This window comes from Musa acuminata, chromosome BXJ1-11, assembly GCF_036884655.1.
Source record: "Musa acuminata AAA Group cultivar baxijiao chromosome BXJ1-11, Cavendish_Baxijiao_AAA, whole genome shotgun sequence".
In the NCBI taxonomy this organism is placed as follows: Eukaryota; Viridiplantae; Streptophyta; class Magnoliopsida; order Zingiberales; family Musaceae; genus Musa; species Musa acuminata.
The window spans coordinates 6,387,324-6,413,557 of NC_088337.1; the positions used below are offsets into that span (position 1 = coordinate 6,387,324).

Genomic DNA, 26,234 nt, shown 5'->3' on the forward strand with positions numbered 1-26,234 from the left:
GCGGAAAGCCAAGCGTGCGTCAGATTGCAGAGATACGCAGGAGAAAGAACAGCACGATTGGCACCGACTTGATGTCATTATTTGACCCAAAATATCGCAGATTTTGACATATTTAATTTTACAGTAACAACATTGTCATAATTGACCATCGAACTGACTACTACTTATCCCCGACGCTTGCATCTTTCTTTCTTTTAGCTATCTCAATCGACTCCTGCCATGTGCCTCCTTGTTTGGGTCCATCATGCCTATCTTGCTGCAGTTCTCACTGTCCCTGTTGTCCTCTCATTCACGACGTCGTCTCTTTCCATCACGACACGTTATGAGATATACACCTCGGTTGCGATGTGTCGGGATATCATATCCTTCTGCTCGGACGAGTTGGGCGGAATACTCTGGGCGTTGTTGAACACGTCATACGGATCGACGGCCGTCTTGGCGCGCACCAACCTGTCGTAGTTTGCCAGGAAGTACTTCTCGCCCCACGACCTCGCATCAGCCGTCCGATCGTTGAGATCGCCCATCCCGACCGTCCATCTGTTGGTCCCCAGATCCAGGTCCAAGTAGTTCACGTACGCCGCCCTCGGGCCCTTGGACACGTAATCCCCCATGTGGTTGTAGTACCCGCGGATCCACTCCAGGTGCTGCTTGCTGCTCGCCTCCTCCTCTGATGTCCACTCGATCATGTATTGGATCAAGTACTGATTTCCGCTCCGGTGTGGGAACGGTATATGATCGCTCCGGATCCTGGCCATGGCCCCGCCGTACGGGTCCATGATAAGGTACGCTTTCGGCTCCTGCGACAGCAAGTCGAAGGCGCGGGTGAGATTCGATTTGCTTATCGGGATCCGCACGAAGTCGGATTTGGCCTTGAAGGATTTCTTCCCGCGGAGGATCCGATCCTTGAGATCCGAAACCGTGCTCCCGTTGGGGAGTCCGGAGAAGAACAATACCGACTCGATCCAACTCGTCTCGTGGCAGTCCGTGTCGACGAGTCCTAACTCGGGGAAGGTCCGTGCCATGATTGAGACCGCTTCCAGTTTCGGGCCGAGGTAGAAGCCCTTGAAGGTGGCCGACATCTCGACGCGGTCCAGCTCGGGGAGCCCCGCGCCGACGAAGGCGGAAAGGTAGAACTCGTCGGGGAGGCTCGGCGCGACGAGCTGCCATTTGTGGACTAGCTCGGCGACCAGGCGGGTCGACCCGGGGCGGTTCACGATGAAGCCGGTGACCCGGGCGGGGATGGGCAGGAGCTGGATCCGCCAGGCGTAGACCGCCCCCCACCCGCCGCCGCCGCCGCCGCGGATCGCCCAGAAGATGTCCTCCCCCATCGACTCGCGGTCCATGACCCGGCCGTCCGCGTCGATCAGGACTGCGTCGACCACGTTGTCGGCCGCCAGTCCGTACTTCCTCGACAGCAACCCGAACCCGCCGCCGGCTATGTGGCCACCACTGCCGACGGTGGGGCACGACCCAGCGGAGAAGGCCAGCGAGTCGCTCGACGCCGCGATGGCGTGGTACGTCTCGCCCAGTGTCGCTCCCGACTCGACCCACGCGGTCCGCGATTCTGGGTCGACACGGACCCGGTTCAGCCTCATGAGGTCGACGACCACAAACGGCGCGGCGACTCCGGAATCCTCGGAGTAGGACAACCCCTCGTAGCTGTGCCCGCCGCTGCGGATACGCACGCCGAATCCGGCGGCGCGGCAGCACAGGACGGTGCTCCGCAGGTGCGTGCGATTCCCGGGGAGGACGATAGCGGCCGGGCGCGCGAGACCGGGCCGCGGGGCGAAGCGGAGGTTTTGGATGGAGAAGTTGAGAAAGAGGTAGTACAAGGAGGTATCCGAGATCAACGGGTCGGCAGTCGGGACCGTGTAGTTGTCGACCCCGGCGGAGGCGAGACACAAGACGAGCTTCCGCACTCCGTCGAAGCCACTCGGAGCAACAGGGTACGAAGCGAACGAGACAAAGAAGCAGCAGCAGGAGAGGAGGAGGAGGATGACATGGCGATAGCTCTCGGCCATGGCCGCTGTGCGTCAAGAGGGAGGAGGAGGTTTGGGATTTATATCGAAGGAGTCGATTAGCACGACGGGATGTTAACCGGCCTGTTTATTCCACTGATCACAGTAGTGCAAGCAGCGACAACATCAAGATCTGCATCGGACGGTTGATATCGGATGTACGGAGAAGATATACGTCGGGGTTCAGGTTAAGTATAACACCTGGCGGATCACCGAGGCTGAGCGAGGCCGGCAAGAAACCGGATAACGGGGGCGGGGGCCACGGAAAGGGCGGGGACTGCGTCGATGAGAGGGAGCATCGCAGCCGTCCGATCGAATAATCCAACGGTCGCATCCTACCTTTGGTGAAACCGACGAAGGCTGTACTGCTGGAGATGGTTGAATGAAAGAAAGGATTTGCTTTAAAGGTGGGGTGTATGGAATTTCTCTTACATGATCTTGATACATTAAGGAGGGGAGGGGGGCGTATCTGGAATTTCTCTGACATGATGTTGATACATTGACAATGTTGGAAATGTATTAGGTACATTTGTAAGAAAGTATATATATATGTATGTATATATATATGTATATATATGTATGTATGTATATATATATATATATATACAGAGGACGGGAGCCGGCCAAGCATCGCCAACTTTTTCCTTGGAGGGAGTGCGGTGTGGTAGAGTTGGACTACATTGTGGGGTTTTATTAGTGTAGATAGAGACACCATCTTACATGCCATCTCTAGTGGATTTTTTTAAGGAGCGGTCAGGTTGTCTTTTTATGAGGAATTTGAACGGCTTGGGACCGGATTTTGATTCACATGACAAGACTAAAGATAGTAAGTATATGTGATTTGATATGGTGAAGTAGAGCTATTTATAAGTCAAGTAAACTTCCATTCGTACCCCTCTAATAATTATCTAAAGATACTCTCTCGTTAACCCCTTCTAACCATTCACATATGCGCAGAATATAACTATAGATGGAAGAAGCAGATGAAATATCCGAACACCATCTCTCTGAGGTGACAAAATTTTCTTTCAATCATAAAGCACTTCGATTAGTTCCAATCATATCAAAACCAGGTCAGGTCAATCACTGAACATTTACAACTTGGATGGAGCTCCTGCATGTTCTTGCATTGCATAACATGAAAACAAGTCATAGCAGACATGTCTTGAACCATTTCCAGAATCATATACCTGGAAAATCTCGCAAGAAAACTTATTTCCAGCTATTCAGCTAGAGGTTAGCAGCAGCCCTGGGTCATCACATAGATAAAGGAAGCCTGATCGTATGTATAGATTGTGTTTTGACTCCAACAGATACCAAGCAATGATAACGGGAACAGATTATGATTGAGCAGAAGCATCAGTATCAAGAAAACCATGACTACTGCTCAAAATCCTCTTACCTTCCAATGAGATCAGTCAATGTCCAGACTAGAATAGGGTTCATAGCCAACCTGCCAGTAAAGTGCAACATGAAGCTACTATCAGAATTAAAACAGTGGATTTGAATATGTTAATAGTCTCTAGACAAGAATTGTTATGAAGCTAGAGAAAACAAGTGGACGTAACGGGATAAATTGGAAGCAGTAAATGACATACAACCTTGTCTAATAATTAATTGAAGCCAAATGCAAGGGGAAGATTAGAGTAGCAGAAGGCAAGGGAAACAAAATTTCAACGCCATCAAATTGCCTGCTAAGTTGATTAGTAGACAATCTATCAGATCATGTAAAGTTGCTACTTACAGAGCAGTCATCATGAACACGCCAAATTGTCTCGCCTAAAAGGTTTGCCACTGAAAGAACCGTCAACTGAGGAAAATTTCTTTGTTCCAACACAGGGATAGTGTTGGTGACAATAACTTCCTGAAATAGACCACTAGATAGCCTTTCAATTGCAGGAGGGCTGCATGAATATTAAAATAATATAAAAATTCAACCAGAATAAACAAACTAAATGCTGAATAATAATGAAAGGATGAAGACTAAAAAATAATGATTAAAAGAGAGCCTACCATAAGAAATTACAAGAGAAGAGAAAAACAACTTTGTCACAGACAATGTGACAGTAAATGTCAACAAACTGTGAAGTTCCATGACTCCATCACATCATATACTACCAATCTGTAGAATATAGACCACCGTAGGACCAATCAACTGGCTTCGGTTCCAATATATATCCAACATCTTATGAGGACTTTTTAATAACATAGCAAGGACCATATTCAAGGCCTGCCAATGCAGAATCAGGATAGGATCATTTCATGCAGTTTTACCCCAGTTTGCATCACTCAAAACATTAACACCTAGGTTGTAAAGAAGCAACCTCAGGATGGCACTGAGGCTCATGTACTTTACGTAGAAGGATTATTTCTGGCCCTGATCAGTAGGAGCATAAGAGTCGAACCAAAATTGCCACTAGCAAATACTTAAAATTTAATCTGCTCTTACCATGATTGTAAATACTATGTTTTCCTATAAAGAAATGACATTATTAGTTTTTATAATTAATCTAAAAATGATGGAACCTCTGTGACAAGCACAACAACACACAACAAGAGCTTCACATCAGCAATTGGAGATAAGTTTCATGGCCCATGTTGCTTAGCTCTATAGGTTGTAGCATATTTGTTTTAAGTCATAGCATCTTGTCTCTGCCCTCATCATTTCTGACCAAGTTTTTATAGGCCTTAGAAACAAACATTACACCATATACCTCTCAAATGTCTGGAACTTTTGTATACCAGAAATAACCTTCCATGGGTTTGTTATACTGTGGGAACACTACCAGTGGACTTATTAGTGTTTATAATTAATCTAAAAATGATGGAACCTCTGTGACAAGCACAACAACACACAACAAGAGCTTCACATCAGCAATTTGAGATAAGTTTCATGGCCCATGTTGCTTAGCTCTATAGGTTGTAGCATATTTGTTTTAAGTCATAGCATCTTGTCTCTGCCCTCATCATTTCTGACCAAGTTTTTATTGGCCTTAGAAACAAACATTACACCATATACCTCTCAAATGTCTGGAACTTTTGTATACCAGAAATAACCTTCCATGGGTTTGTTATACTGTGGGAACACTACCAGTGGATTAGGCGTGCTTATCAACTGTTTACTTCTTTTACAGGAAGTAAACCACTTCTCCTTTTCCCTTTTCTAGTATTTTCACCAGATATACCCTTCCTTGGATTTGTTATATTGTGGGAACACTATCAGTGGACTAGGTGTGCTTATCAACCTTTCATTTCTAATTAAACCTCTTCTCCTTTTCCCTTCTCTATTTCAATTTGTTTGAATGGACCACGTGATATTTATCATCCAGATGTCATTCTCAAATGAATAGGCATAAAATTCTGACAAAATATCCATGGTCTACAATGTGCTTCCATTCAAACCAAATGTTAATACAGAAGTTGGATGACATGTGATACTTCTCCAATTCTTTGGAATGTTCCTTCAACTCTGCAACTCTTATCTCTTGTATTTACAAACCTGGCTGAACTACCATTATTGTCATCCATGTGCCACCCACCACCCCCCCAACCGAATGAAGGTCAAGGTAAGTGGTGCATAACTAATTTAAGAGGGAGACATCTAAGAATAATTGTCTTACAAATATCAACATTATTCTTCAAGTACTGCTCTCAGCAGTATTCTTCAATTACAATTTCTGAATCTAAAAAATAGTGTTGCTCAAAGATAAGGATAGGAAGATACCTAAAAACAGCATGTGTGCTGCAAGCATAGACTTCTCTTGCTCCTTCTTGATGCAATAAAGCTGCACCCTTTGCTATGGTACCTAAATTCATTGAAGTACTAATTTGAACATCAACATATATAATAACAATCTGAATAAAATTAAAACTCAAAGAGCATCAAAGTGAAAGTACTGATAGTCATTAATGAGAGTGGCACAAACAAAAAATTAGCAGAGAAAACTTGCAACAAACAACTGAAGTGGATATGTTTGTTGCAAGTTTGCAGACCCGCCATGTCAACTTGTTCCAAAAAGTCCATGATGCAATTTGCAGACCCAACAATAGACTTTCCAAGAACTAGATATCATATCAATGACAGCAGCAGCAGCAATGATGTTTCAAAACAATAAGAAATGGCTTACCGGCAGTATCTATCATATCATCCATCATCACAGCTACCTTTTCTTTGACATCACCAATCAAATTCATTACCTTCACAATAGCAACAACATATTTAATTAGCCAAATAAATACAATCATGAGGACAAGGTTCTGGAGTATCAATGCACGTGACAATTTAGGCATACAGCATATAAAGCCTCACCCTGAACCTCACAAACATATTCTTAACCGTATGATCCATCAAAATGTTTCGAGATAAAGTACAGCTGGGTCCGAACCTGATGCTAAACCATATGAATTGATCAGGCCCTAACTTGACTCCACTCCTATAAGCCCAAACATATACACATGGGCAACTTCAAATCAAATATGATCTACTGTGCGGTTTGGGCTGAGTTGGCCAGGTCTGGTTTGAGGTCTGCAGGTTAGGTACTAGTTTGCAGCCCGATCTGTGGTATGGATTGGGCTAATCACCTCGCAATTCATTCTAATATCTGGACTGGGCTCTGGCCCGAATCAGACTTCCTGCAGTCTGGCTGCAAGCAGGTGCAGGCCAACCCCTGGTGAGCTGGCTTACAAGAGTCTGAACCTGATGCTAAAAGCCATATGAATTGGTCAGGCTCCTAACTTGAGTCCACGCCTACAAGCCCAGACATATACACTTGGGCAGCTTAAAATCAAATATGATCTACTGTATGGTTTGGACTGGGCCGGCCAGTCCTGGTTTGAGGTCTGCAGGATAGGTTCTAGTTTGTATCCCAATCTCTGCTATGGATTGGGCTAATCGACCTCCTGATTTAATATAATATCTGGACTGGGGTCTGACCGGGTCAGACTTCCTGCAGTCCAGCTGCAAGCAGGTGCACACAAGGGCTGGAAGACTACTGCAGTTTATCCACAGCTACCGCTCCCTTTCTCCTTGGGGCCTTAGACCACTCCTCCGATCATATACCTCACACATCTCCAACAAATAACAATCATTAATTATAAAGAAAATCAATTTTAATCCCAAATTTCCCCTTACATGTTTACCCTTTGCGGAGATTACCCGAAGTTACTGCTAACAGAATATTTACATATGAAACTCAGCTACACCAGATGTGATATGGTGTCAGCTGCTAAAGAATACCAAAAGTCTGATGGAAATGTGAATCAATATGTCAAGAACTTTCTGAATAATTTAGTACTTGCAATTCTCAAAATGAAAAAGTTGTCAAGAATACTTGTCTTGAAGTGAGTAATAATCTGCTATCTGATATTCGTATGTAGAACTATTCAACACAGACTACAAAGTTTCACACAATAGAGAGAAGCCCGAACGACAAATATTAATATGAAAGCTGCTCTAAAATTGATGCGAAACAATATTGAATTTGTTGATAGTAAATCAATTGAAAAACCATGTTAATTTACCTCAGCGACATTATGCCCATGACGCCTTTTATCAACAATGGCTAAAGGTGCATCAGATAACTTTTTTGCAAAGGCACGTGCTCTGGCAACACCTCCAACGTCTGGTGAGACCACTACCAGGTCATTTGAACAAATGGTCTTGCTGGCCAGGTAATCAAGTATCACAGGCTAGACATGTTAAAACAAACAAAACATACACAATCAGCTAGGAGAAACATGCTAACCAAGCCAATGCAGAAGGAAAAAAAATAGCATATGAACTAAGTTTAAATAAAAAACCAAGATAAATATTATTTTGAAATTGAACATGGTAAAGATGAACTACCTGACCATATACATGATCAACTGGAATATCGAAGTATCCCATGGACTGTCCTGAATGCAGATCACATGCGATCACACGGTTCGCACCTGCTTCTGTGATTAAGTTAGCAACAAGCTTGGCGGCAATAGATTCACGTCCTTGAGTCTGAGAAAACAATTAAATCAAAAGGATAAAGGATTTCTACAGAAATCAACATCAGCATATGTTGAAACAAAATAATTACATGGGACAATGATATTTCTCTTATTGAAAACTGGTCTTACCTTTCTGTCTGCCCTAGCATAACCAAAATAAGGTATAACTGCAGTAATGTTTTTGGCAGAAGCTCTGCGACAGGCATCAATCATTACCAAAAGTTCCATAAGATTTTCATTTGCTGGAGGACAGGTTGGTTGCACTAGATAAACATCACACCCTCTAACACTCTCTTGTAACTGAACATAAATTTCACCATCTGCAAATCGCTTTATCTTTATCTTCCCAAGTTCCAGGCCTAAGTAGCTAGCAATTTCCTAAAAAGAAAAGAAAACATTATCATCAACTTCTAGAAATAAAACAGAAATGGATAGAAATGAGTCAAGAAACAAGTTCCAAAATAACCAAATCCATACATAAGAAACCCATGGAATATCTTCGACACAAATTGCAGCAATATTTTAAGAGAACAAGAATAGAAATTTAAAAGATCATCTTTACCACCTAATGTTCTGATTAAGCTAAACTTTCTGTTAACTAAGCAAAAAGAAGAAAAAAAAAATTAAGGAGGCCACAACAGCAGCTGTTGTAATGTTAAGATATATCACATGCAATTCATGATATCTGATAACGAACAACTTAATACTTCCATTGACTCTCATTTAGAATAGCAGTCGGCCAACTAATTATCGCCCAAGATTAATCAATTCCGGTTTAAAGGGCTATGAGAAGACTAATCTTGTTCCTAGTCAGACATTAATCATACTCTGGCCAATAACCATAGAGGTCATGACTTGACATATCACATATAGACTCAAGTGATTAGGTGAGGTCTAAACACATTCAAATGCTAAGAGTAACATTGAGAAGACTCAAAGCCACGAACACCTTTGACACCAAGAGTAGCCTAACCATCAACAAACCTCGAATTTTGAGTTTTAGCAGAATCACAAGCATCATTTTCACTTACATCTGAACATGGTAAAGTATCAAAAGCAAAGCAAAGTCTTCAAAATAAAAGTAATCTCTCTCTAGATTTTTCAGTGGGCATCGTAGCAACATGATTTCTTATATAACTTCAGAGAGTGTCTAATAATGCAATAAGGTTTGGATAACCAAATCCAATATTGTGGGAACTGCATCACCAAATGCAACTTCAGTTTATATCAATGGATGACTAAAAGTTTATTCCATATATCGTGGTATTGTTAAATTCCGGTATGATCTAACCTACAAATAACAGTACATATAATACCAGTCCAATTTTTGCAGACAGTTTGAATTAACCAAACTCGATCAGAAAGCAGAATTGACTGATTTTTGGTCAATTGTATGTGATCCGGGATGCAATAGAAAATGTTGGAATAATGATACATGACAGCATACCAGCATTAAAACCATAATAAAGAGTCAAAATAATCTGAAACTTTCAGAAGGGCCTGGAAAAGACCTTTTTTTAGTGGCTCCAGTCCTGTCAGACAATTTAGAGCTCCTCCAAACTTGATTAATTCAATTAAATCAAACAAATTAGTACTCAATTCACCTGAGCAAGTGAGGGATTGGCCGTGCCTGAAAAAATACGCAGTCTTGTATCATACTTTGAGCTAATGCCTTGCATGATCGGCATCGTTACAGCACTTGGCATCGTCCGATCATAGAGGAATTGCAAGCCTGGAGGATTGCCATTGTTGGACCTCAATGGCTCAACCAATTTGCACTTCTGCTTACAAAACCCAAGTTCAATGATATAGACTCAAGTTTAATATTATAGACAGAATCTTCTATACATCATCAAACCTATTCAATATCCATGAAGAAAAACTAAAATCAAATAAATATAAACAAATCCTCATTGAAGCAGGTAAAGAGGATTACATTATTTGATTTTACACTAGTAATCAAAGTGGCATCGACCTAATAGAAGTGCATCTGATGTCATATTTGCCGGCACGACGAAAACATTAAACAATTCTATACTTGTTAGATGCGATTTAGTGTCGGATCGCAGGTATCCCAACATCAAAACTACGTCTGACTATAAAACTAAGCGATAAGTCGTAAGATCCCAGCTATTCAGGGTGGCCAGACAAAGAAAAAAACCCCCGAGTGAGATCTTGAAGCACTAACCACAGACGGAACAGAGAGAGAAAGGCCATTCTGGGAGCGGCGGGGGTGCGTCCAAGTCGCAACCCCATAGGAACGGCCAGATGATAGATCGGCGGCGGCGGCGGCAGATAACGCTATGGAAGCCATCACCAACACGGGGCTCGGGGATTGGAGCGAGCTTTTTCTAGGGTTTTACCTTCGCGAGGGAGCCGATGAAAACCTCGCACTTGACGGCAGGCGGCGCGGCCTCGAGCAGTTCCGTGCGGTTGGTGGGGATATTTTGTGACGCCATCCAAGCGAATTGGGCGAAACAGATAACGGGTTTGAGAACCGGACCAGATCACGGATCCGAAAAGATGGACCCATTAGATCGCTGATCGGTCATTGTATCGAATATGCCATGAGCCCATCAACCGAAGCCACGCATGTGAGTCCTTACCTGCTTCAGAACCGTGGCGGACCCCACTTTAACCCCGCACTGGCGTTGTCTATATTTATTTTTGGCAAAATTATTTATACCTTAAACAATAAACTATTTATTTATTTTTATAAAATTCAACCACTTAAATATAAATAATTATGATGGTGTCTAATCATCATGTGACCTGTTGGTGAACTGATGCATTCAAGGAGTTAGCATGGCTTGGTTGACTGGTCGATGTCCAGAGTTCTCGGTCGGTCGAAAGAAGTGTTGGAGCTGGCTGGGTCGATGGTCGGGCTGTCGACTTTGTCTTCTGCAAAAGCGTATCTAGTTGATCGGCAAAAGTTTTGAGGTCGACTGTATCAAGAGGTCGAGACAATGATGTCGTCTTCTGGCGAGGCGTCTCTCAGTCGGGACGATCGCGCCTCCGGGTGTGGTCGAGCTCCTCCACAAAGGCCCTCATTGGGGGGGGGGGGGTTCCCAACTGTGGCCCCTCGTATATTAAGTTAGTAACCGTATTTTTCTCTTCTTTTTTTTCCCCTCTAGTTAGATGTTGATTATGAGCTTTTATACTGTTGTGCGAGGATCGGTTGTACGCGGATTTCGTGTGATGCCCAATCCCCCGAGTGGCAAGATGGTATCGTTGTGCGATCGCCGCCCAGTATACACAAAACGATGTCGTAAGGTGCCATCCTGAGCTTTCCTAGACGAGACTCGCCGACGGGATGCCTCCCTATACGAGTCTCAACTCGGCATGAGGTAGTACCCCTTGTGCTAACTTGGCAGGGGTATAAAGCGGAACAAGTCGTGACGTAGTTGGAATCCAAAATATGTCTTAGACCGTCCGTTGACACCATAAATGATATCGACATCTTTAAAACTCATTATGATTTCAAGAATATAACGGATGCTTTAAATAATCAAATATCTAATGGTTTAAATTTTTTTATTTTGATATTTGAAGCAATGTATATATTGTATCAACATGTATAAGCGGAAATATGATTATTTCTAAACTTTGAGACAATGCACACATTATTTATTTATTTATTTATTTATCAAAAGCGAGTATGAGCGAGAATATAGTACCAAATGGATTATTTATAAACATGCAGCCTCAAGAGACATCAAACAAACTGTATTTTGCTCAGCTCATCTCAAATATTTTTTCCATATAAATTAAGAAATATATTAGATAAAAATAATTAAAAATAATTTATTATTATAAATATTGATCATTAGATATGTCAATGATGACAGTAAAATTATATCAAGGGATTTATCATAAATAAATTTTTTTTATTATATTATAGAATGAAGATAAGTGAATTCATCGTCATCCGATCGATATATAAACCTAATATTAAGTGGATCAATTAAAATCATATTAAATTGAGTCGACTTATCAAATAAATTGAGTCGACTTATCAAATAAAATAATATCAGTAATTTGAATATTCTTATGATGCATAATTTTTATAAATACTATTATTTTTATTTAATTTAATAATTTTAATTAACTTTTGATAAGTTTATTTTTAAATAATAATCAAAAGAATATAAATAATTCATGAGCTCCTAAGAGGGGTTTCTCATCTAAATAGAAAATAGACACGTATATTGACCATTATTGTTGAAGAGAGCAACTATTATAAATTTGGATGATTTTATACTGTTAAGAGTATTTATCATAAATTAAATCCATCATAATGATGACTCAATGATTCATACGATGAATATGCTCAATCATTCATATGCATTAAATTTAGCAAAATCTTTAGTGTATGCGTTAATTTTTTTTATAGTTTTACAATGCGTCGTACATGCTGATTGATCAACTCGATTAAGTTCAATTCAATAGGCTCTGACCACATTGGAATAAATACTATTCACTTAACCACTCTAAATCAGAGTTCTAATTTGGTCGAACCAAATAATTGGTCGAGTCAGATAAATCAAAAGTAGATGATAGTTTAGATCTAATTTTAAGACTCGAGTCGCCGCCGTGCCCAACTCGATCAAATCGAACCAGATTCCTGTATTCGGAATTGGCTTCAGATTTCGACGAATAATTTCTTCGTAAACTTACCCGTCACATAACTCGCGTTGTAGGTCTGCGGCACGGCCGGCTCTCTAGTTCAACCCATTCATTCTCGAGACGACCGAAGGGTCGATGTGGTCTCTGGCAGGCCTATTGCGTGAGGCATTGCGGCGGGCCACGTCAACCTCGCGCGGTTTCGCGGGTGGTTCAGTCTAACCGCGTAGGACTTCCCCGTTGCTGGCGAAACAAGCCACCGCAGTCCCCGAGCCGATTCCCTGACACGTCACGTTCCGCCTCGTCAAGTCGAGACACAAACGACACTTCCAACTCGACCTCTTCCATTCGGACAAGACGCGAGTGAGACGAGACATCGATCACATCGGCATTAAATGCGTGCATAATAGAAAATGTAATTTGTAGTCAAATTGATCGGCGATTCACGAACAAATCCTCAAATTATTAGCACAAAATGTTGGCATCAAATCATTTCCTCACTGAATTTGTCTTGCGGACAGATGCATATGCGAGAAAAATTATTATGCCTTCTTACAGCTAATATTAAGTCATTAGAAATACTAACAATATTATTATTATTTAGTTCGGTCTCTGACTTACTGGAACCCAAGTGACGCGACCCACTTATTCCTCCATCTCTTGTTAGCTGTCAGACTTACGTGGAATGCTGGACCCCAGATTGCTTCCAATGAGCTCGCTGGTATGGCACGTTAGGCTGCGTACTTCAGTTATTTACAAAGATGAAGCTACCAGAGCATGCTTTGGAGACGAACAAGTACTTTTATTGTTCCTCCACTTCCAGGCGTGGCCCGCAAAGAATGCGGCCAATCGAATGGCTGGTAGAAAAGAGGGGACGATCGAAGTGTTGTTTCTGTAGTTTTTGGCCTGCGCCACCTGGACTCCAGGCACGTCGCAAGTTTGAATCGGAGTTCGGACGCGTCTTGCACAAGCAATTCTTATGGACAAACAAATCTACTAGTGATTCGCACGCGCTGTCTAAACGGAGCGCTTCATCCCTAGCAAAGCCTTTTCTACTCATTTTTTGACCTACTCGGGTTTCTTACTGCCCGCTGAATGGCAACTTACCTCACTTGGGACCCATATTCGGTCGTGGTGTGTGTGGTCGGGTTGACAAAGGTGGTAGGAAAATTTTTTCTACTTTAAAATTTTTTCCTCCACTTCGTGCCACATCATCACGTAGAAAGAACACGTATTATATTGATACGGAAAACCCCATACACGCACACCCAAACGGCATCAGCTTCATCCCACTCTCCACTGCTCTGTTCTTCCCTCCCTCTTCTTCCACGACTCTCTCTCTCTCTCTCTCTCTCTGCTCTTCGCCTTCCGCCGGACCCAAGTCGAATGGGATTCTAGGGTTTCGCCTTCCGCGAGATGGGCTGCTTCCACTCCAAGACAACTAACCTCCACTCCCCCGAAGACGATCCCGACCACGCCGACAAGCCAGATCACGGTACCATCGATGTCCATCCGTCTCCATCTCTCCCCCATTCTTCCGTTTTCGCCCCATATTTGGTGGATATGTTTTGTTCTTATTTCGGGTGATAGAAACGAATGGGGAGGCGGGGGACCAGGATCAGATGCCGGCCTTCAAGGAATACGGGCTGGCGGAGCTGAGGGCGGCGACGAAGGGCTTCAGCCCGGACCTGATTGTTTCCGAGAGCGGCGAGAAGGCGCCCAATGTCGTGTACCGGGGAAAGCTTGATGGAGGACGGCTGGTGGCTGTCAAGAGGTTCTCTAAGCAGTCGTGGCCCGACGCCCAGCAGTTTGTGGTCGGATCTTGGTCCCTTTGTTTTAGCTGTAATGTTAGATTTATGGTTATTGCAGAAAGATTGTTTTGAATGAGTATTTCTTTGAGATCTTCTTGCAGGCGGAAGCTGCGGGGGTGGGAAAGGTGCGGCATAAGAGGCTGGTGAACCTCATCGGATGCTGTGCGGAGGATGACGAGAGACTTCTCGTCGCAGAGTTCATGCCCAATGACACATTGTCTAAGCATCTTTTCCATTGTACGCTTCTGTACAAGACTTGATGTGTTGCATGGCCTTTCCGTTTACAAATTATACTTTGGAATCCTTCAATTTTCCTTCGCTTTTCCTTCCCTTATACAATCTTCATTTATTTAAAGTCAGTAGATGTTGATATAGCTCTAGCCAATTAAAGAAGAGGTAGGACGACAAGATGTCAACAATCCTGTGAAATTGGAAAACTGTTTTTTATGTTATTATTGTTTTGTTTGGGAAAGATCTATTGACAATCAATGGAAAAGTTTAGTATGAACAAGAGAGGGGGATCTAGCCATAAGTTCTACAAAAGAAAAGAAAGTTAACATTTATTGAAAGGACCTAGCAGAATATATAAAGCTTTAATGAATGTAGTATGCACCAAATGGTGACAGACTCCTGCCAAACTTACACAACTTGAATAATATCAGCTAAGGAGCTTTCGACTTTGAATAATTGGACAAAAGAGAAGTGGATTCTCTTGTTTGGATGCAGCAAATAGGAGACAACCGGAGAGAAGTAGAGAGAAATAGGGAGAATCTGATTCTCTTTGAGGTTCCTTTTACTTCTCTTCTGAATTGGAGAGGATGGGAGAGTAAGGGCCCTAAATATAGTTAGCTCTTTACCCTAATGTGATAGGAAAGAAAGAAATATGAAAGACTAAAATAATCGAGACCAAAATTGGCTAGTACTTATTGCAACTTCTCTTGGTTTTCAGAAATAAGAAAAAAAAAAAGTGTTTCCCTTCTTTTCTCTCCTTGCATCCAGACATAGGAAGAGAGGCTTACTTTCTCTACTCTTTTTTGGTCTGTTTTTCATGCCTTCCTCTTCTCTTCTCTCCAGAAGCTATTATCCAAACAGATCTGAGTCTTTACATTTTAGCACTTTCTTCTGGTGCATTAGCACTACCCAAACTTAGGCTCTCTGGTCCCCATAACTTATTCTGAAGCATGGAGTACCAAAGTATTTTTTTCATGCTTGTCATATAAAAAAATGGATAGACACGTTAGCACTTACCTAATTTGACTAACATGATATCTGAAATGGAGATCAGCAGTCGAAGTTCAAGATAATCCACCAATATAATTTTGCTAATTGAAAATTTTCAACCAATTGCAGCATTCGTTTATGCTTTTAGCCTGCAGAAGCTTCATGATACACTTTGATGAGAAACTTTTTATCTGATATGTGGATCCATGTTTTATTATGTTTGAAATTTCATTGCATTCTATGCTTGAGACTTCTATTATAGTGGCTGTGCCAGCTGTTTCCTTGATAGCTATAGTGATATGTGCAATTTAGTATGTTAATTTCTTGTAAGAGCAACCTTTCGAATTGTAACAGGAACCACATTCCCTAACTGGTTCTCATTGTGGTTGTACTATTTGAGATCTCAACTGGAAACATATGTGAATGCTGAAGTGACTCATTTGCTAAAGTATGAATGTTTGGTTTACTATGTGATTTTCCATTTTGTTAGGGGATAAGCAGCCTCTACCATGGGCAATGCGAGTTAGGGTGGCATACTACATTGCACAAGCACTTGATCATTGTAATACTGAAAACCGGAGAATATATCATGATCTGAATTCTTATAGAGTTCTTTTTGATGAGGTATGAAATTTAAATGTGATTTGGGACAATTTTCTTTGCTTTTTAAATGTGTAATTTGGTGCCGTGAGCTGCATTATAATGAAATTATTACCTTTGAAAATTTAATCCTGCTATAGTTAAGGTGTTGTCATTATAAAGGTCCTTTGACATACCCAAAACTTTGTGAGCATATTATATATTATATTTTGCATTATGCTGGTCACTAACAAAGAGTAAAAAGATGATTTTACATTTTTATACTTTTCCACTTGTCAAATAAAGGCTTTTCCTATTGAGTAATTCTTCAATGAGTTATAAGGTACTCTTCCATGTATCATGCGGGTTGTTGTGATAATATCTAAAGATTTTATAGATTGCTATCCACTGGACTATAATTCATAAAATTTCATGCATTGTGGACTGAAAAATACTGATATTGAATTTGATATATTCTGGATATATATGTATAATGGATTTCTAACTTAAATGCTCTATGAGATATTTAATGTATAACATCTTGTGGAATTTAATTTTTAAAGTTTTTCTAAAGCCATATTGCCTAGGATTTCGGAAAATGATTTTCACAATGTAAAACTATGTCTCGGGTGTTTCTGGAAGACATTATTTAGTTATTCTTTACACTTATTAACTTCTGCAAATTTTGTATATTTTTGTCTTTGTTTTTGCCAGGATGGAGATCCTCGTTTGTCTAGTTTTGGTCTCATGAAAAATAGCCGAGATGGAAAAAGTTATAGCACTAACCTAGCTTACACTCCACCAGAATTCTTGCGAACTGGTAACTCAATTATCTTCAATACTCTTGATTCTTGCAATTTGCTAAATTATCATTACTGATGCACTTGTTAAATTTCTCCACAACTGGGTCCCACTTATACAGGTAGAAAATTTAGGTATATTATTATGCTGTACTAGTGAAATCACTGAATTAGTATTGAATCAAATGTATTCCCCTTGGTCCTATTTGACCCTTTTTGGCAAATGATTTGTTTTGTAACAATGTCTTTGTCACTGGCGCATAGGCAAAAGGAAGCGGATCCTGTCTCTGCCTTATAATGGTGCTTGATCCTTCCATTCACATCCTTCTCTGCCCTTTTGTTTCAATTCAACGTTGCTGCAAGTAAACTGTAGTGTGGCCTATATTGAAAGAAACTTGATTTAAAGGCTTATCTAACTAATTTTTCCTAGACATTCATTAATGTTGCTGTTATTATTACTGAATTTGGCATTTCTGGAACAAGATAAAGTATCCGGATAATATAAGTCCTTCAGGATTCTTACTTTGGTGATGTTCATCAGCTAATGTTTGGCTTCTAAGTGTACTTCATATCCATACTTCCAAGTTTATGATATTGTTACTCTTATTAATTTGTTGTAGCATAACTTAACCTGGATTTATGTAATTGTGCAGGAAGGGTAATTCCAGAGAGTGTAATCTACAGTTATGGAACTGTACTTTTAGATCTTTTGAGTGGGAAGCATATCCCCCCAAGTCATGTATGTCCAGGTTATCAAAGTAGGCAATTCTCGTCATGTTAGGAATGTTTATCATATTATGTTCATAATCTCAACCCTTTTATTTGGTCATTTAAATAATTAAGAAATGAACTTAGGACAAACTAAAGTGCTTCATTTTTCTAGCTGGAGCATGGAATATATGTATGTATATTTGAGATAGCCTTATGTTCATGTTGAGCTTGCCTTTGCTGGTTTTTCTCTCTCTTTCATTTTAACTCAACCTTTTTAAATATGGATTGAATCACCATCTTGAAATCATTACTTATCTGGAGATTGAAAATAACTGCTACTATATTTTGATTGCCTTATCTTAGTAGTCGTCAATTGTTGGCTCCAACGTCATTTGATCCTTTCTTGTATACATTTATGGTTGACATGTGGTGTAGTGTGGCAGGTGGTTTAGAAGCTGATATGATTTTACCACTCTGTGACTTTTCACATTTTGGCTGAGGAAGAGTTCTCATTAAGTTTGAACTTTGTTTATTTTTTAGAAATTTGTGTACTTTTTATTCAACAGCTGAAGAACAATCAGAACATCACTAAATGTTCAGGTCCAACTATCTGGCTCTTTTCTTGCCATTGAACTCCATGTAAGGCGATATCCCTAATTAAATGAGCAATAAAATCTTTTATAGTTTTTAATAAAGTTATCTAAGGTCTCCGGCTACCTTTCATTGCACCAAATGATTCACTTTATTTAACCATGGTATCTACATCTCCGTCAAACATATCCATGCCATCTTAAATAAATTTTCATTATTTATTCTCTCTATCATGGTTGCACCTTTTCATTAGCTAATGAAAACATTTTTCATTCTACCTTTTCTAAATTACCACATGCACATGAACATTCTTACCTCAGTGCTACAGTTAACATTTTGAACATGTTGTCTCGTGAATTTTATATATATAGTTGCTTTGTCTGATCTGCTCACTTGTCTATAAGTTCACTATTTATTGATTGTTTTTATTCTCTCTTGTCAGGCACTAGACCTAATAAGAGGAAAGAACATGTTAATGATTATGGATTCTTCCCTGGAGGGGCAATATGCTAATGATGATGCTACTAATTTCGTTGAACTAGCTTCAAAATGTCTACAGTTTGAGGCTAGAGATCGACCCAACTCTAAATTTCTTCTTTCTGCCCTAGCACCACTTCAAACTCAGAAAGAGGTGAACTTACAATAACTTTTATCTACTAGTTATGCCTCAGCATTCTAATTTTATGTTTTTTCGAATTCTTGCGCAGCTTTAACTTCATAATCATTGATGATGCAGATTCCATCACATGCTCTCATGGGTATAACAAAGACAGAACAGGTGCTGCCGGTTATGTTCTCACCACTTGGAAAGGCTTGTGCAAGGATGGATCTAACAGCTGTGCATGATATATTGCTTAAGACAGGTTATAAAGATGAAGAAGGTGCAGAAAATGAGGTAAGGTTTCAGAAACAATTTAAAAAGATTCTATATCTTGACATTTGACATTGATGGAACAAGGATTGTGGTGGATCTGGTGATCATATCATGTGCTGGTTGTGCAAAACCAAGATATTTTTTGGGAAAAATCTTTACGTTTAATGAGAATTAAGATCTTAACTTATCCTGAAAGAATTATCAATAGGTTGGAATTCTCTTTCTATGTGCACACTTCACATGATTAAACAATATGAGTATATTATGTTATGTTTGTTAGAATCCCTCGGTAAAACACTTGTCACTCGCATTTGTTCAGTAAGTTGCATGCTTCATGTATGTTGCCATAGTGAAGCCTTCTTCAACTATGAGTTTTTTGTGCATAAAGCTGCAAATTTCTCTTCTGCATTTTTTTTCCTGTGTTACTTCAAGAAATTCGGTTTGAAAATGGCAATTGTGATAGCCTTGTCAATCTTTAATTATGCATGTTTGTTTTCTTTGTTTGGATGAAGCTTTCCTTTCAAGAATGGACACAACAAGTGCAAGAGATGTTGAATACAAAGAAATTTGGTGACATTGCATTCAGAGATAAAGATTTCAAGAGTGCTATTGACTATTATTCCAAGGTGTGTTTGTTTATTATCTTATTTCTTAGTTTCTTCTTGAACCATTCCTTTTGTTGAAAAAAAGATGGTTTAGACTTCTAGCCTGTCCTATCAAGTAGTAGTGAAGATGAAGCAGAAGAACTACGCGAAGGCCTGAATTCCTATTTTCAAGATACCCATATCTCAGAGAAAGAAGTAGAGATGCCGTATCCTCGAAAGCCTCAGAGGGAATTAATTGCAGCAGGACTGGAAGAAGAACTAGTAATGGAATACCCCCAGTTAGCAAAATTATCTCATCAGGTATATTCATCATCTGCTGTGTCAAATTACATGCCACCGGCGGACTCAACCATGGGACCAGTAAATTACCCTCCGGCTGTGAATATAGAATCCATAAGCCAAAGGCCAGAATATGAAGGGCATTCAAGACAACCAAGGTTCAAGGCAAAGAACTTTTCAGAAGCCTGGAACCCCCCTTCAGCCTTTCAGCAGCAGGGAGCAATATTTATAATCCCATCCCAATTGGGAATGTTTGATGAAGTATTTATGAGGTGGGAATCAATAACGAAGAACTTGGTATCTTCACAAGGATTTACAGATCCTCTAGCAAAAATGGAGTTTATTGAAAATTTGCTCGGGGAAGCTGAAAAATTGGCATGGATCCAATGGCGAATGGCTTATCCAGAAGAATACCAATTACTTCTAGCCAATGGAGACGGAACGGGAGGAACACAAAATATCCTCTCACAACTAAGGACGATCTTCATACTAGAAGATCCATTCCAGGGATCCACAATAGCGCAAGAAGAAGCCTACAGAGACCTTGAAAGGTTATCCTGTACTAACCTCAAATATATTATTCAATTCTTAAATGATTATATGAGGTTGGCATCCAAAACAGGAAGGATGTTCTTGGGCCCTGAATTATCTGAAAAGCTATGGTCCAAAATGCCAGGGGAGCTAGGAAAGAGAATCAAAGAGGCATTTGAAGCAAAGTATAGGGGAAACACTATAGGAGTGATCCCGAGAATACTCTTCTCCTATAAATACTTAGAAGCTGAATGCAAAGATGCTGCATTTAGAAGAGCATTAAAGGACCTGTCCTTTTGCAGTGAAATTCCTATCCCAGGATACTACAACAAACCTGAAAGAAAATATGGGGTAAGAAGATCAACGACCTATAAAGGTAAACCTCACTCATCCCACGCAAGGATTGAGAAGAGAAAGCACTTGATAAGAAATAAGAAATGTAAGTGTTACCTTTGTGGAGAAGAAGGGCATTTTGCAAGAGAGTGCCCCAATGACCGAAAGAATATCAAAAGAGTTGCTATATTTGAACAGTTGGATATTCCAGATGAATACGAAATACTATCTGTACAAGAAGGAGAAAACCAAAGCGACTCAATTTATTCAATTTCTGAAGGAGAGGACATAGAAGATCTACAGCATGGTATTCACTCCTTCACCCATAAAATTTTCGCTCTAATAGAAGATAGTAGAACTTGGTGGATAGGACCTAAAACAGGATACAGAGCAAGAATACAAGTTTCCCAAGGATAAGCTGAATGCAGACACATATGGGAAATCAACACAGAACTACCGCCAGGATTGGAAGAGTGCAAATGCTGCAAGAGAACGTCGCAAAGAAGGCATAGGAGACATTGTCCCTTATGCAAGATCACTTCGTGTGGAATATGTAGCATATATTACTTTGACAAAAGGACCCCCGTCATGATGGAGGAACCCCCAAGGTATGAACCTAGAAACTTGCTTCAAACACAACAAGACTTTATTAATCATTGCGAAGCAGAAATAAGGAGGCTTAAAATGGCGATTGAATTTGAACGACAAAAGGCCAAGGAGCTAGAAGAAATGCATATTCAATCTATAGCCATAGCTCAGGAAAACCTCCGTTTACAAAACAAAGTGGTAGAGCTAAAGGAAAAATATGACAAATTGGAAGGGGAAGTACTGGAAGTAGATCGGTTAAGGCTAGAGAAGGCCGATCTCCTGAAAGAAATACAAAGGCTTGGAAAAAGAAAAACTGAAGAAAGCGAAGAAGAAGAAGAAAATGAAGAGGCACTTGTTCTCTTGGAGGAAGAAACTCAGAAAATCCTCTCTATGGAAACAAAGGAAACGGGAGGATCAAGAAGATCTAAGAATATGCTCTTCAACTTAAAGGTGCATATGGAAATTCTGAATATTCCCCCTTTTGAAGTTAATGCTATACTAGATACAGGTGCTACCACTTGTTGCATAGACGAGAAGGCTGTACCAAAAGCTGCAATAGAAGAAAACCCTTATGTGGTGCATTTCAGTGGGATCACCTCCAAAACGACAGCGAACAAAAAATTAAGGGGAGGCAAAATGACTATTGGGAACAACACTTTCAGGATTCCTTACACCTATGTGTTCTCAATGAAGCTTGGGGATGATATTCAAATGATAATAGGATGTAATTTTATAAGGGCAATGCAAGGAGGAGTTAGGATTGAAGGTAACACGGTTACGTTTTACAAAAACTTAACGACTATTAATACTTTGCCCTATATCTCAACAGCTGCAGCAATAGAAGAACTAGATTTGAAAGAAGATGACTATATCCAAATCCAGGAGGCAGTATTTTACTCTACAGAAGCTCAGCAAAGCAATGAAGATATAAGGGCCAAGTTTGGAAGCCTACTAGACCAGTTAAAGGCCCAAGGCTATATTGGAGAAGATCCCCTCAAACATTGGGAAAAGAACAAGATAACCTGCAGGTTGGAGATTAAGAATCAAGACTTCGTGGTGGAGGACAAACCCCTTAGACATTTAACACCACAAGCAAAGGAAGCTTTCTCAAGGCATGTAAAAGCACTACTGGAAATAGGGGTTATCAGACCAAGCAAAAGTAAGCACCGTACTACTGCTATAATTGTTAATTCAGGAACCACGGTGGACCCCATAACAGGAGCTGAAAGAAAGGGGAAGGAAAGGATGGTTTTTAATTACAAAAGGCTCAACGACATCACCGAAAAGGATCAATACAGCCTTCCTGGTATCAATACCATCCTTAAAAAGGTCAGCAATAGCAAAATCTACTCAAAGTTTGACCTAAAATCGGGCTTTCACCAAGTTGCCATGCACCCTGATTCCATTGAATGGACTGCATTCTGGGTTCCTGAAGGACTATATGAATGGCTTGCAATGCCATTTGGTCTCAAAAATGCCCCTGCTATATTCCAAAGAAAAATGGATAGCTGCTTCAAAGGTACTGAACAATTCATTGCAGTATACATTGATGATATTCTTGTCTTCTCAGAAAACGAAAAGGAGCATGGGCAACACCTCACTAAAATGTTAGAAATATGCCAAGAAAACGACCTTGTCTTAAGCCCAACGAAAATGAAAATTGCAGTAAAGGAGATTGAATTTCTTGGAGCAGTCTTGGGGAACTCCAAAATCAAGTTACAGCCTCATATTATTAAAAGAATCACAGAATATCAGGAAGAAGACCTTACTACCAAGAAAGGCCTCAGATCATGGCTGGGAATTCTAAACTATGCAAGAAGCTATATACCCAACCTGGGCAGGCTTCTAGGCCCATTATATTCAAAAACAAGCCCCACTAGCGAGAAAAGGCTGAATGAGCAAGATTGAAAATTAATCAGAAAGATTAAGAGCCTGGTACAAAATCTCCCTGATCTAGAGGTACCTCCTGAAGACTGTTTTATAATACTTGAAACAGACGGATGCATGGAAGGATGGGGAGGTATTTGCAAATGGAAAAAACAAAAATACGACCCCAGAAATACTGAGAAGGTATGTGCCTACGCCAGCGGAAAGTACAACCCAATCAAGTCCACTATAGACGCTGAGATGCATGCAGTCATGAAAACCCTGGAGGCATTGAAGATTTACTTTCTTGATAAAAAGGAAATTATGATCAGAACTGACTGTCAAGCAATAATAAGCTTTTTTAATAAGTCCACTCAGAACAAACCATCTAGAGTCCGATGGATGGCCTTTGTAGACTACATCACTGGAAGCGGCGTTGAAATCAAATTTGAGCACATCGAAGGAGATAGTAACATTCTAGCCGACTCTTTATCTCGACTAATAAATATTTTGGTTGCAGGATGGCCGAACGAATCATTACTCCTTCTCCTAGAAGCCACTCAGGAGGTTCAAGCCAAACCAAACCTCAGGGCCACTGCACACCTGAATCAACTAATAAACCAGGCGACCTCCTCCTGCAATACCAACAAGAAATGGATAAGCTCAGAGCCAAGACACGTGAAGGACTCACATTTGATGAAATGGGACTATCTGAAAGAAGACTTGGAGCAATTCAAAAGGAAGCCTCCCTACAAGCATGTGAAGCATTACAGCAATTCATGGACATCCACCTAATCAAGACTAAAGAATATCAAAGAAGGAGCGGTGGAAAAGACAACTGGTACAGGGACTGGTTACCAGTTGTCCTCCAGCAGCAACAACAACTGGAGAAGGCTCTATCTCTGGCAAAAGACGTCTCACAAAGGACAACTAGCTTTAGCCTTTAGAGGTCCTGCAACAGCTGGAGCATCTACTTTTCTTAGCCGCCAAGTAAAAACAAGTTGCGTGGGGTAGAGCACCTGTTTTTCTTAGCTGTCAAACGAGTTGAGCCCCGGGGAGCCGCTCGTAGTGTCATCAATAATTGTACTAAGGAATATCCTTTCCTTCAGTAGGAAGTCTAGAAATATATTAGAAGAAGAGATAAGAATGCGATGGGGCCCAATGAGTACCCGGTTCTATCCTCTTCCTCTATATATTCTCTAGCTTAGTCTCTTGCAAGACATCGGTCGAAAAACCAGAGTCTTACTTGAGAAGAAGTCTAAGTCCAATCCTTTGTAAGCATTTTAAGCTTTCTATAGTTCTTTGTGCTTATCATTTCTTACAAATCATTGGTCGTTTGCCGCTTCCGTTTCTTGATACCACTAAGTCCAATCCTTTGTAAGCATTTTAAGCTTTCTATAGTTCTTTGTGCTTATCATTTCTTACAAATCATTGGTCGTTTGCCGCTAAAGAAACGGAAATCATGGACTAACAACCGGAGATGTTCTGTGACCGACTCTCAAAATAATGGAACTTACAGTGCTAGCTGGACCGAAGTTCAAGCTCAGTTCGATGGGGCATACACTCACCGGCATCTTTATGCTGTCCGTATGACCTGGTGGTCTATGTGGTCCACAAATGATACTTCCATCCCTGCTCTTCTGTGGTAGTAAAAACAAGTAATTTCACATTTTCTCCTAACTTCTGGACCTTCTAAAGGTCAGAAAATAGCTGGAAAAGAATTGGCTAATATGAGAATAACAAAGGCATTGCCACCAGAAGCTTGGAGAAGAGGCTGTGATTGATAAAAATGCTTGGCCTTGCCACCTGGGGCTTTATTTGGAATTCCATTTCTTCAAGTGGAAAGTACCCTTGGCTCTGTTAATTGTGAAGATAGTGACGGATACAAAACTAAGGATTTTGATGATACGAGAGCTCGACTTAACCTTGTGCTTATCGTTTTGGCATTATATATTCCTACAATGTTTTTGTTATACTGTTTACAGATAACTTGTAGTGCTCATCAAAATTTGTGTCTGGTTCTCTAGTCTAGGATAACTACTTAGATCACGCCATTACAAATTGTTGTATGATTCTTGCTTGTGCAAACGGAGCGAGAGCTTTAATTCATTTCGTTTTGATCCAGTTGGTGATGATGATGTCAGTTCCTTCAGCCACGGTCTTTGCCAGGCGGAGCCTTTCCTACTTGATGAATGGACAACCGGAGCTGGCCCTACGCGACGCCATGCAAGCTCAGGTGTGCATGCCGGAGTGGCCGACGGCCTTCTACTTGCAAGCCCTTGCCCTCTCAAAGCTCGGGATGGAAAAAGATGCCCAGGATATGCTCAACGATGGAGCTGCCTTCGAGGTGAAGAAGCAGAGCAGCTGGCGTGGCTATTGACTCGTACGCAGTCGCTATGGATTTCACGTCTGCAACTCCGATATCTGTCATTCCTGTACGCAAGTTTCGTCTTGGGTTCTAAATGCAGCAGGAACGTTGTGACAGCACACATGCTGAGAAGGTAAGCAGACACAATAATGTATAGAAATTTCACGAGATTAATTAGGTCATGACGATTATTAGCATCTTTACACTTGAGGGTTTCGTAATTGCACAATATTTGATTTATATGAGTAAGCCTAATTGCACCCACAATCTGTGTTATTAATTTTGAGTTGGATAATAATTAATATGACTGTTATTGGAAACTTACAACAACGAGTGCATCAAGCCGTCCTGTTTCCTAGAAGAATTTTGCCCGAGACATGACATGATTAGGTAGTCAGTTAATTCACGAATGAATTTTTGAAAGGTTTCTTACAGCATTTAAAATATTTTTTATTCC

General features: G+C 40.7%; 3 protein-coding genes across 4 annotated transcripts; 1 reads left to right on the forward strand and 2 right to left on the reverse strand.

Annotated features, from left to right (window-relative positions):
* Nucleotides 1–69: 69 nt before the first annotated feature.
* LOC103970941 (berberine bridge enzyme-like D-2) lies at nucleotides 70–2,243 on the reverse strand. Its single transcript, XM_009384854.3, has one exon. The coding sequence runs from the start codon at nucleotides 2,019–2,021 to the stop codon at nucleotides 321–323; it is 1,701 nt and encodes a 566-aa protein (XP_009383129.2). The 5' UTR covers nucleotides 2,022–2,243; the 3' UTR covers nucleotides 70–320.
* A 783-nt stretch (nucleotides 2,244–3,026) lies between these two features.
* LOC103970663 (ribose-phosphate pyrophosphokinase 1) lies at nucleotides 3,027–10,435 on the reverse strand. Its single transcript, XM_009384532.3, has 9 exons — nucleotides 10,186–10,435; nucleotides 9,602–9,778; nucleotides 8,127–8,375; nucleotides 7,864–8,007; nucleotides 7,539–7,706; nucleotides 6,146–6,215; nucleotides 5,743–5,824; nucleotides 3,763–3,922; nucleotides 3,027–3,471 (listed from the first exon to the last, which is right to left on the reverse strand). Exons 1-9 carry the CDS (start codon nucleotides 10,309–10,311, stop codon nucleotides 3,433–3,435), a joined length of 1,215 nt encoding a protein of 404 aa, XP_009382807.2. The 5' UTR covers nucleotides 10,312–10,435; the 3' UTR covers nucleotides 3,027–3,432.
* Nucleotides 10,436–13,902: 3,467 nt separating this feature from the next.
* On the forward strand, nucleotides 13,903–26,044 carry LOC135597074 (serine/threonine-protein kinase BSK2-like). Of its 2 annotated transcripts, none has more exons than XM_065089525.1 (10): nucleotides 13,903–14,115; nucleotides 14,211–14,434; nucleotides 14,533–14,668; nucleotides 16,143–16,276; nucleotides 16,946–17,051; nucleotides 17,685–17,770; nucleotides 18,776–18,964; nucleotides 19,070–19,228; nucleotides 19,720–19,833; nucleotides 25,535–26,044. In XM_065089525.1, the coding sequence occupies exons 1-10, from the start codon at nucleotides 14,037–14,039 to the stop codon at nucleotides 25,787–25,789; spliced, it is 1,482 nt and encodes a 493-aa protein (XP_064945597.1). In that variant the 5' UTR covers nucleotides 13,903–14,036; the 3' UTR covers nucleotides 25,790–26,044. The 2 variants fall into 2 exon arrangements, with proteins under 2 accessions (XP_064945597.1, XP_064945598.1); XM_065089526.1 differs by lacking the exon at nucleotides 25,535–26,044 and adding an exon at nucleotides 23,930–24,734.
* Nucleotides 26,045–26,234: the final 190 nt, after the last annotated feature.